The sequence below is a fragment of the Sciurus vulgaris genome, assembly GCF_902686455.1.
Source record: "Sciurus vulgaris genome assembly, chromosome: 8".
NCBI lineage: Eukaryota > Metazoa > Chordata > Mammalia > Rodentia > Sciuridae > Sciurus > Sciurus vulgaris.
This window is the reverse complement of record NC_136468.1, coordinates 92,565,095-92,579,545: the sequence shown is the minus strand read 5'-3', so window position 1 is coordinate 92,579,545 and position 14,451 is coordinate 92,565,095. Positions and strand designations below refer to the sequence as shown.

The following is a 14,451-nucleotide window of genomic DNA, read 5'->3' as shown; positions in this document are numbered from 1 at the left end:
TCTTTATAATTATAAGTAAATAGTGCTTTCAGGACAAATGCACCAGGGCATAGAGATGTGGATAGAAGTATCTTTATTTCCAGCAGAGTCTTGCATCTTTTCCCTCTTTGTGAAGGGAACAGAAAGACAGAAGGAAGTAATAAACTGTTGGAACTAGAGTACACACAGAGTTTCCAATTCTCACTCTTAAGTATGATGATTTCAATGTTGAGTGTTCTTATTTTTATGACAGTTCTCACCTTTTTCCTCATCTATTGGTTGATGGAGAAGATCCATCTGCATAACCTCCTCACAGGCACCCACAGATTGGAAGCTGGGACAGGAGCTAAATACAGACCACTGCTCACTGGCTAACACTACACTTTCCCTTCCTGTGAAAGAAGCTGTATGAGAACCTAAATAAGTGAGATGCCAAAAAGATCAGAATGACCTTCATTTATCCGTAAAATTTTAAAAAGTAAATCCATCTTGGGCATTGCTATTTTCCCATCATTAGTAACAACCCACAATTCACAAATGTCAGGAAAACCATGGTGAAGAACTGCTGTTATTTTTTTTTTTAAACACAAGTAAATAAGAGGATGTATTGGTAAATCTCCCAGACAGACAGGTCCTCTCTGCTTTTGGTATTTTCAGCCCTGACATGGGGGACTGGGCCCATTCTCCCAGTTCATAAATTCACCTTTACATCTTCTTTTACAAGGTTTTTAGGAGCATCAACAGAACTGCACTCTCAAGATAGGACAGAAGAAATAAAAGGCTTCAAAACAAACAGTGAGTTCACACCCTAATCTTCTCACCTCCCTCACTGGAACAGGGCCCCAACTTGAACTGGTGTTTGGATGATGTAAGTCGATTTCTACCCAGCAGATGAAACAGCAACAAAGGATTCCCATGTTATCCATGTGCTCTGCTCTATGAATGGAGATATCCAGAAGATGCAGAAACCCAACACCAGAGCTTTCCCTGTTAACTCCTAATTCGGGATGCTCTGCTTCTTTTCCATTGCATTGGAAAATGATAATTTAAGAGGTTGGAATAGAAACCAGACTCAAGAAAGAAGAGACAGGAGAGGTGACTGGCAATCTGACATAGTACGTCTCTTGGGGAGAAGTTGTCTAGAACTGAACGTCAGATGTCAGACTAGGACAAAATGAGAACAGAAACACGTCTATTTTTTCCCTAGGTCACCATAGGGAACCAATCTAACCTATTTACAAGTGATCTCAGGGGAAGTATCTTTAAATAGCTATCTTGTCACCATCCTTTTCGTCATCTTCCACGATCGCTTTGGGTCTCTCGTCCCTGAGCAGTCTCACACCTGCAAAACAAAGCACAGAGCTGCAATTAAGTGCCTCTGCTTAAAAAATTGGACAACCTTGCAGTGTAGACACAGGAGCTTGGCAACCTAGAAACGTGTAGTGTCTGTGCTGAGGGAGAGGGTGCTGGGTGGCCTTATTTGGCCTTCCCAAGGTGCTCTATGAGGACACCACTCTGGGTGCAGGGGGATGCAAAACCTTGGAGTCAGGGACAACCTTTACCTTCTTTCTTTGATTTCTGATCCTAAGCTTGCAGTATCGTAGAATGGAAAACATAGGATTTTGGAGTTCAACTACACTGGGCTAGTTCAATCACTCTCTTAATCTGCATTTAAGCCTAAATTTTCTCATATAAAAATGAGAACACTACTATTTATTATAAAGTACTATTGGGTCAATTAAGGTGTGTGTAACATACTTAGCAAATAATCATAACTGAGAGCGACTAAAAACCGCCCCCCTCACATAGCAACTGGTCAACCTCATGAAGTCAAGCTTAGAAATATTTTACCAACAACCAGGAAAAATATTAAGCTGAGACTCTGTACATGCCATTTCCAAATGTCAGTCCCAGGAAATGATGAGGTTCACAGAGTTTGGGACAAAAGGAGAAAATAAGAAAAATGTAGTATTTTTCCATATGACTATATGGCTGTAATTTAAAAAGTGGTTCTTTATTTTGAGACAACTCTTTCCCTTTTTTTGAGGATCAACATATCTTGTCTTTTACAAAATTTAAAGATGTCAGTTGATTGTTTCTTCTCATTCTTATTCGCAAAAATAAAAGGTTGCTAGCCCTCTGTTGGGCCCCACGGTATTTTGTTAAGAGTTTTCTGGTCTATGAAACTCAGAAGTCTGAATTTCATTGTTGAGCCCAATTTTCTGGGATGATTAGCTCAGAAAAGTCCAGCCACGAAGATTGGGGTAGTGCTGCTCATCCTGGGAAGTGTAAAGTAGGGTCATTTTAATAAAGGGCAATGGAACTGAGACGGAGGCCAGTCCTGCCCTCCCATCCAGCCCCCAGTTTTGTTTTCCTACACCTGCCTTGGACCCCTCCCTCCTTCCTCTCATAATTAGAGGCTCCAGTTGATGAAGCATTTCATAAAGATCTAAACTTGAGGGAGGGAAGCGGTGCCTTTCTATAGCTGGACTCCATTCAACAGTGGTAAATTAATGGAAACTATGTGTTAATCTTAATGACTATTCATTTGATTCAGTTCCTAGTTTGTTCGGATGGGTTCCTTACCAATTAGCTAATATTTATGGGAGGAGAAAAACGATTTCAAGAGCCTGGCTGGAACTAAGGCTTTTGCATAAATCACTTATGAAACACAGTGGGAGATATTTTCTCTTATACCAACTGTATGGAGGATCAGATTTTTATTTGAAATTTAAGATAGCCTGGTAGGAGAACATAGATTTAGCTATGCTGAATTACAAGACTTTTCATCCTTCTTTCCTCTATATGTCTCCACAGTAAGCCCAACATAGGTCGATTCAAAATGGATGAGAGCCTTTATATTTCCAAGTCTTGGTAACCTTTGTGGTTACTTTGGGCATCTTTGAAATAGAGTAAGATGAGAATCTGGGCCAAAAGTTGGGGGATGGGGAGGTCCTGGGAGTTCAAGGATAGAAGGAATCTCCTAAATGATAAAAGCTGACCCTTCCTAAAGTAAAGTGGCCTATCCACAGGAGCACATGAATTAATTTCAAGTTGAAAGTGAACTACCATTTTATACTTGTAGAGTTAAGCATTAATTTTAATGTTTTATACTAAAAACGTATGTATTCTGATTTGGAGCTTAATTAAATGTCCTCCAATGACTCATGTATTGAAGGCTTATTCCTCAGCTGATGGCACTCTTGGGAGGAGATGGAACTTTTAGGAGGCAGGGCCTAGTGGAAGAAAGTTAGGTCATGCCCTTTAAGAGTAGATTGGGACTCTGGTCCCTTCCTGCCCTCTCCTCTATCTCTGCTTCCTGACCACCATGAGGTGAGCAGCTTGGCTGCACCACATGCTTCCTTCCATGATATTTCTGCTTTCACCCTATCCAAAAGCAGCAGGGTCAAAGACCATGATGTGAAATCTCTCAGTATTATGTTACAGTAACAGAAAGCTGACTGTCATGTGAGCTCATTGAAACCTGGATTTCATGGATATTATTGTTTAGGATGAGCCTTTCATCAGGAATGTATATATGTTACCACTGCATTCTTGTTCTTGATGCTTTGGTGATTTGAAAATGACCTGGCTATGAGATGCACTGGTCTGATTTGACTTCTTCCTGATGCTCTGTTCTCTTGGGGGAAGCAGAACTGTGTCATTGAAGGAAGGTAAAGTCTAGAGCCAGACAGCTTTGACTTTGGTGATCATTCAATACCAAGCAGCTCAACTAATCTTTGTGAGTCTCAGTTCATACTCCTGTAAAATTGGAAGAAATTGCTTGTGTATCTCCCACAGGATGTCATGCCCCATGATAGAGTGAGGCCTACATTTGTTTATGCAGTAGTAATACCTCACATAAACATTGCTAGAGTGCTTTTTACATTGCAGGAACCACTGGGCAATACATCCATCTTCCCCTGATATTCTCAAAGGAAAGTCTACCATCTGGCACAAGACTTGGGATGTAGCAGGGATTTAACAAATGTCAGTTCCTCCCTCTCTCTTTAGAGGCGAATATTAGGGAACTTGGCTGCTTTTAAGACCTTGGTGTGTTTTAAGACCAAGGCTATGAGTCCTGGGTCTCTGAGGGGCAACAGCCTTGCAGTAAGCTGTTTTTGAGAAAGATCCCATGGACAGCAGCAACTACAACTGGTCATCCACATTACAACCATGTGCCTCTGACCCAGAGGAGCCAGGGAGAAGGCAGCACCTGCCTTAACAAACCATATGAGAGAAAATGCTCTATTATAAGCTGGACAGAAGAGGTATCTCTTTCAAAGGACAAACTAGTCCCTTTCCTCTGTATAAGCACAATATTTTGATGTCTGATTCCCCTAAACTACCCAAATGTTCACAGTTCATGGACCAGTTTTCCAGCAGATTCCTCTTCAATGCTTCTAGCCACGCTATGCTTGGCTTCATGTGCTACAGAACTCAACCCAAGACTTCTTTCTCTCTTAATCTATGCTTGGTTATCTGGTCCTGACCAATCACAACCAGCACTCCCTGTCATATAGTCATCAAGATGGGGGTCCTGGCAACTGTGGACCAAGTTGGGAGCAAGCCTGGAGCTGGCAAGGGAGCCTGAGATATTCCATCGAGGGGCTATTCTGGCAGTTGGAACCTGTCAAATAAGCTCATTAACCTAGGAGAAGGACGGTGGTTAGCAAGAGACTTAGAGGAGAGAGTGAATCCTTGTCCAGTGTTCCCTTGCCAAGGGCTAATGAGAGGAGATGTCTCCAGGGTACATTTGTCTGTGAGTTCCTCCCAACACCCTCATTAGAACCAATGTGAGTCTTTCTGAACATCTGCCGAAGGCGCTATCCTTATCAGCTTAACTAGCATTTTGATTACTGCCAAATCTTTAGATACTAAAAGGCTCTTCAAAAATAGAGTACTTCAGCTAATATGCTAATAAAAGCTAGAATCATACAATAATATCTATAATTGCACATACTTAAACATAGCGATTTGCTGACTCAAAAATTTCCATAATGTGTCTATTGGATAAACAGCATCCTTCCAACCCTTAAACACACTGCAGTGTTTGATAAACATTTTTGATTCAACAGGAAGTTGTTATTTTGGGATTTAGGTAGTGGTATATAGGCAGCATACATTGCCAAGTGATCAGAGCTCAATAAATTAGGAAGTTCCTTAAATCAGCAGGTTGGTATGAAGTCAGGAGAATTCTCATTTTCAGAGATTGTTAGACTTATCTCAAAGAATTTCAGATTAAACAGAAAATGAAGAGGAACTAACATTTATTGAGGAATTTCAATAGGCCCAAAACTCTAAGTGCTTTGATACTTTATTTAATAGTGTTATCAGTACTTTGAGATACTTCTTCTAGTCCCCCTTTCAGGAATGGGCGAAATGAAGAAGGTTCTTAAAGTTGTGTTCATTTGTCTTTAAATCTTATGCGAAATTTTGTGTAATAGGATGACTCCCTGCCTGTAAATATTTTTGTCTCACTGCTAACTCTGTGGTAGTAAAATAAATACAAGAATGGGTGGAAAATAATCAGTCTCTATCAGGTATTACAGAATCATGATAGACAAGTAGAATATCAAATCAGCAGATAGTTATTGAGCACTGGTATAAAGAAAGGATTGAACTAGATATCAAGGTCAACACCAGAAACATAAGGTGAATGAATCACAACCCAGTCCTCATGAATTCAGCAAGCAAGTTGTTGATGTAGGTCTTTAAGTAACAGCTACAATAATAAGAACAACAAAAAGACCGCACTAAAAACAATGCCCAGATCTTGGGTATTTGCAAGCCCATGACTAGTACAGAGTTAGTTCAGAATAGAAAAATCATTTTGGACTTGAAAAGGTTGGTTAACAGAGGCTTTGAGTTAGCTGAGTTTTGGAAGGTAATAGAGACCTGGACAGGTGGAGCTGGAGGAAAATGTGTGATCAGTTTGAGGGTCAGTAGAGGTGAGAACGCAGCACAGCCGAAGCAGGGGCAGACCTTCCCACCCATCCTTGGTCCATTTCTCCAGAGAACTGTCTGCATGCTACACACAACCTCACCTGGCTTACTTGCAAATGAGAAAGCACGTGACACAATCTGTGCCTCTCTTTCTTTCTCATATAAGGACAGAAATATTTAACAGAGGCAAAATAAAATGTCGTACATAATTATAAAGTAGAATATCCTATGTTGCAACATGACCTACAGAATGAGTAAACTAATACGAAAAAGGAAAAAAAAACAAAACTCCATGTCTATGGATCAGTTTGCTCATCTGGGTTACATGAGTCAAAATGATTACTTATCAGTCATTTTTATTAATCCATCAACATGGTGCAGTCATACCATGGAAATATCACCATGTAACCATTCCTTCCTCCCTTGGTTAAGTGTTGGAATTGATAAATAGTGACTGTTGGCTATTAGTCTTAAGTCAGTTATACCAAAGTCTCTGGAATCCTTTTCCAATGAGAAATCTACTCTGAAAGAAGAAAGGATTCTGCCCCTAGCTTGCTCTCCATGTACCTGTTAGAGGCTAGAGAGTGGCTTCTTCCTTCAGTCGTACATGAGGTAGGAGAGTTGTAATCAGCCACCTCTGTTGACTGAAGTAAAAGACTAATGAGGGAAGTAAAAACTAATGCAGATCCTGCCCAGGCAAGTGATAGAATGGGTCATTCACTCTGAGTGAGTTTTCTTGTAGTTTCCAAGTTGCCTGCCTGTGAGATTTGGAAAATGTGCTTTTATTCTGCTTCAGGATCAGCTATTTATTTAGTTATTATATTCCCCTACCTAGAGTACAAGCTCAAGGATGATAAGGGTTTTTTTTTTTAAAGTTTTGTTTTCTAGTATATGTCTAGCACTTGAAGAGTGCTCAGTACATAATATGTTCTCAATAAATACTAAGGAAGGAAAGGCTGAAGACATTGCTGCTTGAGGACACTTGAACTTGTCACTGGCTCAAATATTCTTCACCCAGTTATTCCCATGGCACCCTCCCACACACCTTGTTCAGGTCTCTGCTTAAGTGTCCCTTAAGAGAAGGCTTCCCCACACTCCCAACTCAGGAAGCAGTCTCTAGCTCTCTCCCTTTTTCCATGCCTGACTTCACTTTTCTTCAATAGCACTGCCCCTAGTAGACATTCTATTGTTTATTTGTCTGTATTACTATTATTATTATTATTATTATTGTTATTATTTTGGTACCAGAGATTGAACCCAGTGGCGCTTGACCACTGAGCCACAACCCCAGCCCTTTTTTATATTTTATTTAGAGACAGGATCTTGCTGAGTTGCTCAGGGCCTTTCTAAATTGCTGAGACTGGCTTTGAACCTGCAGTCCTCCTGCCTCAGCCTTCCAAATTGCTGGGATTACAGGCTTGCACCACAGAGCCCAGCTGACTTTATGATTATTAACTTTCTTCCAGTGTCAGTGCCTAGAACATATCAAGGATTTAACAAATATTCATTAAAATACTGAAGATTGATGATTCAGCTTCTGCATGTTCTAAACTTCTTGTGTTATCAGTACATTTTATTATCAAAAGCTTAGTGTAGTCAGAGTTCAGAAAGGCTGGTCTCTAGAAATGTGGGTGGATATAAGTGTGTGTGTGTGTGAGAGAGAGAGAGAGAGGGAGAGAATATCACTAAGCATGACTAGGTGGAGTCACATGCATTTTGACATATGGGTAAGTAGATAAGTGGTGAAGAAAGAAGATTAGGTGGAAGGAAAGAGTTGGAAAGAGTGGATGAGGGAGATGAAAGGAAGGGAAGGTCAGAGAACACAAATTTATGGAACTTGGGACAAGGTCCTCTAGCTGGCCTGGAGATCTAGAGGCCTTGACTGCCTTTGTCACGGTGTCTTCTTCTGCAATGTCTCTCTTTTTTTTTTTTTTTATTAAATTAAATAATGGGAAACATGGTTCTATAATAGCAATCAAATCTTATTCCAAAAGTTGAACTTCTGGATTCCTATGATGCTCAAAGTCCAAACCATAGCATAGTATAGTAAAAACCTGATCAAAGGGGGATGGGCTCAGGTTTGAGCTCCAGGTCTGCCACCTTGTAGTGTTTAACCTTGATCAATTCACTTATTTATCTGGTCATTCCATCATTAGTCCAACTAATTAATTAGCCATCCATCCATCCTTCCATCTATCCATCTCATCCATGTAAGACTTCAAAGTGTCTGATAGATGAATTAAATTTTCTTAGTTTCTCCATCTAAAAAGGGAGATAATAGCTACTCTGCTGCATTACTCGGAAGATTTTTAAAAGTCCATGATACAAGTCGCATCTAACATTTATTAGGTTCTCAATAAAGATTAATACATTTCCCAGTTGCCACTCTCCCTTCAAAACCATCTAAATAACACACACACACACACACACACACACATGTCTCACACTCTAATCATGAGTGTACATGTCTTATTCCCTAACTTGCACATAAACTTCTCAGGGACAAGGACTACACCTCATATGCTCTCCCTTATAGCCTGGGATTATAAATACAATCAGTAAGGTTTTTTCTATTTGACATATATTAAGATAACTAGCAGTATTTCTGCATTTTTCTTTCTCTCCTCCCTCCCTCTTTCTCTCTCCTATTTTGAGAATTTGGTCAATTAGTCCATGCGGCTTGGGAGGCTCAGCCAACAGTCACTGGATGCACGACCCACTTGAGATTGGGAAGGGTATTTCACCAATTCTCAAGGACCCACTGACATTTCTATTTCACTGGCTCAGTGAATTTGACCAGCTCTGCTGGAGCAGGAGTAATCTCTGAGCCTCTGGCATCTCCAGGTCAGCCCCTAGGGAACTACCAATGAAGAGAAATCGGAGAGGCAGCAGTAAATGTGACCCCTCCCCAGAGAACTGGGGCAAGACAGAGACCATGTCCCCGCACCTCCAGATGGTCAGGCTCCCGCCACCTCCTGCTCTTTTACCTGCTGCAAAGGGGGGCACGTGCAGGGCAGGTGTGTCTTTTCTCCTTGGCTTTTTCTGTTCCAGGTCAGAGTTATGAAGAGCTGGGTTTATTTTGCCCTTTGGATGTCTCTCTTGAACATCGTATCTTCTAATTAAGTGTTCTGAAATCACACCTGCATGGTTAGGGGAACAGAGAGAGGAGCAGGATCAAGTGAACATGTCCCGTAGAGGAGGGCTGTGCGTAAAGTCGGCACATACACCTGGCGAAGGAAGTCAAGGTAGTTTTTCCAAACTTATTTTAATACAAGAAGTTTCCTTAGAGTAAGAATAATATTTATGCCAACTATGCTAGGAATATCCTCTATACAAAGGGATTTTTCAGGCCTGATTTCACACTAGCCTCATAAATTTAGTATCACTACCACCATCACCTACTTGAGGAAAGAGAGCTAAAGAAATATGTTCAATTTATTCCACTTCCTAGGTGTCAGACAGGAATGGAGCCTGGAGTTTTCTGTCTCCAAAGCTCACCTTCCTTAGCCAGAGGGGTCTTCATCTGTTTTGCAAGTTAGGTGCCACACACTTCCACCCTTAGACCTTAACTATTGCTCTACTGATATCCACCTTCACCTACCTGCTTCCTCATCTCTGTTCTACAGGTAAAAATTTTCTCCATCATTTAATAACTCTTTAAAAAATCAGAGTTCACTACCCAGACTCAGTTTCCCTGGTCCTTAATTAAGAGCTCCCATGATGTTTCTTCTTTTTTCTTTTTTTGCAGTGTTGGAGATGGAATCCAGGGTCTCATGCATGCTAGCAAGCACTCTACCACTGAGCTCTGTCCCAGCCCATGATGTCACGTCTGCATATTTCAGGTACGTATGAGCTATTGTTATTTCTTACACATCTGGAAGTTCCTTCCAGAAATATTTGTGTTTCATTTGTCTTGTACCCCTCAAAGTATGTTGTGAATGGAAAGGACATTAAGGAAATGGCCAAGAGTGAAGGGGAAAAAGAGACAAAGCAAATAAAGCTTTCGAGCATCAAGGAGTGTCACACGTCAGACCTAAGGGTGCCATAGAGACATGTTAGTTGGTCATTAGACTGCTTATGTTTCTTCTGGGCATGGAGCTGGATTATATTCCCAGTCTCCTTTATGGTCAGGTGTGGCGTGTGACTGTCCCACATCCATCTCCCCACCAATCCTCCTTTCTGTCACTTTATGCAAGGTGGATGTTGATGATCATGATGGCTTTGGAAGTTCATGGTGGCTTTGTTCACTGTATGTTGATAATGATAGAGCTTATCAACCTGGACCCCCAATGACTGTAACAGAGCATGTCTCTCTGTCCCCAAAGTCCACTCTCAGTGCATGAAAAATACTATATTGTATTATAAATATAGTGTTATGATAATTCACTATTATTTTAGCATTTAAATGCCCAAATATTTAAAGAGAAATGTATTAAGATAACGTGATCCAGCAGTCCTACATGATGCAGTGGTCTTTACAGCTGTGCAAAGCGGCTTCACCGTCCATTACCTGGTATAAAAGGCGGGATGTGCAGTGCGGGGGTATCTTTCCTCCTTGGTTTTTTTTGGTCTGACTCAACATTCAGGTTGGCCTGTATATTTTTTCCCTTTCTTGGCTTCTTTTTGAGATCACAGTCCTTAATGAACTGGTCTGAAAGATCATCTGCTTTTGACAGGATGTGAAGAAAAAAAAAAGAATGTAAGGGTTAGTCCCACTCTGGGAGCAAAGGTCATTTGGTCTGGAAAAGGGAAGCGTTTATTATTTTTGTCTCTTCAACAGAGGACTTGTGTAGATTTATATGATGTATAGAATAGAAAGCAAAACTAGAATTCTGTGAAAACCCAAATTAAGAGAACTTGAATATCATGACCAAGAGGAACTTAAAAATTTGGTCACCAAACCAAAATTTGGTCAGAGTGGGTTTGACTTGTTTCTGATGGGCATAGGCTCTCTGCTAGTGTTCGATTCCCTTTGCCCAAGGTTTGCTGTCTTTGGAGACCCCAAGGGTCTGTGTGGAACCTGAGGCTTCCCTGATCTCAGGAAGTTTCCCCAGGGTTCTCAGTAAATCCCCCACCGTCCCTTGATCCTGGGGCCAGCCTTGTCCTCCTGCCGGTTCACGCCTGGGCTCCATCGTTCGCCTTCTCCCTGGCCTGGCAGTTGTCCTATTTGCCCATCATCCTAATTCCAGATCCTTTGTCTCCTTCTGCATTTCTTTCTTTTTCTCAGTCCCTTCAGGACTTCATCAGAGCCTTGATGTCCTGCTTCTACCTCACTTCCATCAGATCCCATCACTCCTGGCCTCTGAAGGTTGTGATTGCTCTCCTTTGTGCTTCTCTGTCACTGTCCTAACCCTCATTCATTGCTCCAAGATGATTTATCTGTTGCTCCATTCAGTCTTCCTGGAGATGAGGGATTATACGCTTTTATGCAGTTTTATTCTTAATGCTCTTCCCTTCAATAAGTGCATGTTGAATGAGAATCAGACTACGCCAAGTTCAAATCCTAACTCTTTTTGTTTGCCAATTCTGGGAACTTGGCCTTGATTTCTAGGAACTTTAATAGTCTCTCAATATTTTAATATTAAAAATCACTGTGTGTGTGTGTGTGTGAGAGAGAGAAAGAGAGAGAGAGAGAGAGAGAGAGAGAGAGAGAGAGAGAGAGATTATGTCTAGATACACAGAACTAAAATGAAGAGGAAAAGAAGTTCAATTTGCCCATGTTTGGAAACGATCTGATAGATTTTATGTATTTCAAAAGTTTAAAAAAAATGCATCCTCTGCCATTCCTCAGCCCTAATCTTCCACCAGGCCCAGAAGAAAGCCCCATCTTCATCAGTTTTCCCCTGAAAACTCCAGTCCTGGCTATCCTTTCTCATTTTCTGAAAATTCACAGCAGTTTTGCTCAGGAAACACCCTTATAAAGGTCCTAAGGTGACAAATGGCGAAGTCCTAGTTTGAACTACCAGGAAGACTCCTCTGGCCATAGAAATGAAGGCAAATGAGGAATTCACTGATGTCGTTCTTATTTGTGCAGATCTTCTCTTCCTTTTCGTCTTCTTAGCAGCAATAATTAAATGTTTGTTGAGTGTATGCTTGAATGAATGGATTCCCATATACATAGCATAAGGAGCTATTGTGTTAGGATTCAAAGTGACCAATTCCACAAAAACGACCAAGTTACTTTCCTTCTCTGGAAACTCTTAGCTATGACCTGAATGCAGGTCTGGCCAGATCTACAAATAAGAATGAGCGTGGGGACATTTAGAGGTTAACTGGATCTTTCAGATCCCTGCCTCTTTCCCCACTCTCTCCATTCCTACCACCACTACCCCCTTTTCTCTTTCCTTCTGTTTCTTTCTCAGGAAAATATTTAGGTAAATTTATTTGAAACATTGAGAATCAAATGTGTCAAGCTTCTTCATTTTAGGTTTGTGGATCTAGACAGAACCTGTGTCATTCATTCCTTTATTAAACCAAGGTATTAAGCTCCTAGTGGATGCCGGACCCTGCTAAAGTCTAGGAATAATAGTATATTTTTTAATAGCACATCATTCTTGCCTTCAAGTTGTTTATGGCTTATTGAGCTTTATGGGTCTGGAATATCCTTTTTTTAGAAAATTCAACATGTCTGAGGAAACAGCTATCAGAAATACTTAGTAACCATACATCATTATGCCTGTATTATCAAAAGATCTCTAGACATAACCCCAAATCAAATAGCATTACTTTACTCAGTCACATCTCATAGTAATAAACATTTCCTTTACCTAAAAGATTTTGATAATTTCATCCCATCCTCTCAATTTAATTAACACTGATTGATGTGGTACTGTGTGCTAGGCATTGGATAATATGAAGTTTACATACACAAAAAAAGGAGGCAAAGGAGGCTTTACTGAGTACCACTTCTGTACTGGGTGATTCTACATCATTCCAGCAGACAGGATTGACCAACACTTTTTCTGATCCATCTGTGCCTATGCTTTCCCAGTTGTTAAACACTAATACCATTCCTGAACACATCATCTCATTCAGTTCCAAAAGAAGCCTACCAAAATAGTGTAGTATAAAAGTTAAAAGCTAAATAAAAAAAAATAATAATAATTTAAAAAAATATCAAATAAAAGGCAGAGGGTACACTGATGGCAGTTTATGGAATCAGAATTAAACCCAGGCTCTTGAAATTGTGAATCTTAATGCCTGGTTGAAAAAGCAATTCTTAAAATGTGTTCTCCCACTGACCAGTAAATATCTCCCCTCTTAAACATACCATGGGTATGAATGAATGAATGAGTGAATGAATGAGTGTTGCTTGGAATGTGTGTTGCCCAGCTGTGGGGTCTCTGGAGGGACAGCTTGGAAATGTGCCTGTCAGGGGTGGGCCACCATTTGACCCTAGGGCACTACTCTGCACACAATACATAGAGCAAGACATTTGCTTCAGTTTATACTTTTACTTCAATTGCATTTTTCCCCACTTTTGGAGAAATTCTGAACATAAACTATCTTGATGGCAAATGGGGAGAGGGGAGAGGAGGGGGGAGTCATAACCGGGCAAGGCATAAACAAAGGCTATGAATATGCAAAAGGCCCATCCATCAAAAGTCTGAGTGTCTCATTTTTAGAAATGGGTAGAGGCAGAAATGTTTCTGGTATTTTCATTACAAAGGTTATGCAAAAAGTCAGTTCTGGAAAGGAAACAGATTGACAATAAAACAGAAAAAAGCTATTTAAAATTCTGTCTTGATAGGCAAAGAGAGATATTTGAAATATTTTATTGGCACTGCACATGGGGTGTAAGTGTGCCGGGAAATACTGGAAACAAGCTCTACTGCCACATCCCATTTATTGCCTCAAAAATGCTCTGCCTGGGACTCTAGCGGACCCACAAAAGAGGACAATGCTTCCTCTTTCTCTCTCTCTTTAACACTAATGAACCTGTCCCCAGTGCTTCAGCTAATATTTACATGGCAGACCCCACAGACCCATGGCTATTTGCCCGTCCATCTGGTGTTGGCTGTCACCAGAAGGCACAGTCTATCAGGTTTCAGGGGCCTCTCTCTGACTTGCCTGCACACCGTATGGCAGAGACGCCCCTTTCTGACTTCCATGACTGATGTTCACAGTGGAGCACTTACCTAAGTGGCTGTAACGAGGGTCTAGTTTGTCCAGTCTGTCTTCTGAGAGCTCCAGTGGCTGCATTTGCTCAGTGGACATCATCAAAGGAGAGGGGTGTATTTCTTAAATTACAGATGTGTAAGAAACAGTCCATAAGTGTGCCCTCAGTTCATCCATTCAATTAATAAATAAACATATTTATTGAGCACTTACTATTATTTCCCAACTCAATCTTGTTTTTAAGTCTGCTTCTTTTACTTAGGGATGGAACTTTAAGCTAAAATAAAATGGATCATATATCCCCACATGCATGCACACGGGTTCATTTGCTAATTGTCATATATCAGTGCTCAACATTTTCCCTCTTTCAGAGGCATTTTAAGAGTTTCAGAATAAATACTTAGACAA

The 14,451-nt window shown here is 40.7% G+C and overlaps 1 protein-coding gene across 2 annotated transcripts; it reads right to left on the bottom strand.

Moving 5' to 3' along the window:
• Positions 1 to 547: 547 nt before the first annotated feature.
• PPP1R17 (protein phosphatase 1 regulatory subunit 17) lies at positions 548 to 14,165 on the bottom strand. Of its 2 annotated transcripts, none has more exons than XM_079149867.1 (4): positions 14,064 to 14,165; positions 10,436 to 10,591; positions 8,913 to 9,065; positions 548 to 1,321 (listed from the first exon to the last, which is right to left on the bottom strand). In XM_079149867.1, the coding sequence occupies exons 1-4, from the start codon at positions 14,143 to 14,145 to the stop codon at positions 1,242 to 1,244; spliced, it is 471 nt and encodes a 156-aa protein (XP_079005993.1). In that variant the 5' UTR covers positions 14,146 to 14,165; the 3' UTR covers positions 548 to 1,241. The 2 variants fall into 2 exon arrangements, with proteins under 2 accessions (XP_079005993.1, XP_079005994.1); XM_079149868.1 differs by having other exon boundaries at positions 10,436 to 10,588.
• Positions 14,166 to 14,451: the final 286 nt, after the last annotated feature.

What these genes read in the sequence shown, in the direction of transcription:
- PPP1R17 (XM_079149867.1), bottom strand. Translation starts at nt 14,145, where the DNA reads ATGATGTCCACTGAGCAAATGCAGCCACTGGAGCTCTCAGAAGACAGA. An exon ending in CCCTCGTTACAGCCACTTAG is followed by an intron (nt 10,592 to 14,063) that starts GTAAGTGCTCCA and finishes TCCTGTCAAAAG; the next exon opens with CAGATGATCTTTCAGACCAG. An exon ending in CGTGCCCCCCTTTGCAGCAG is followed by an intron (nt 1,322 to 8,912) that starts GTAAAAGAGCAG and finishes TTTGTTTTGCAG; the next exon opens with GTGTGAGACTGCTCAGGGAC.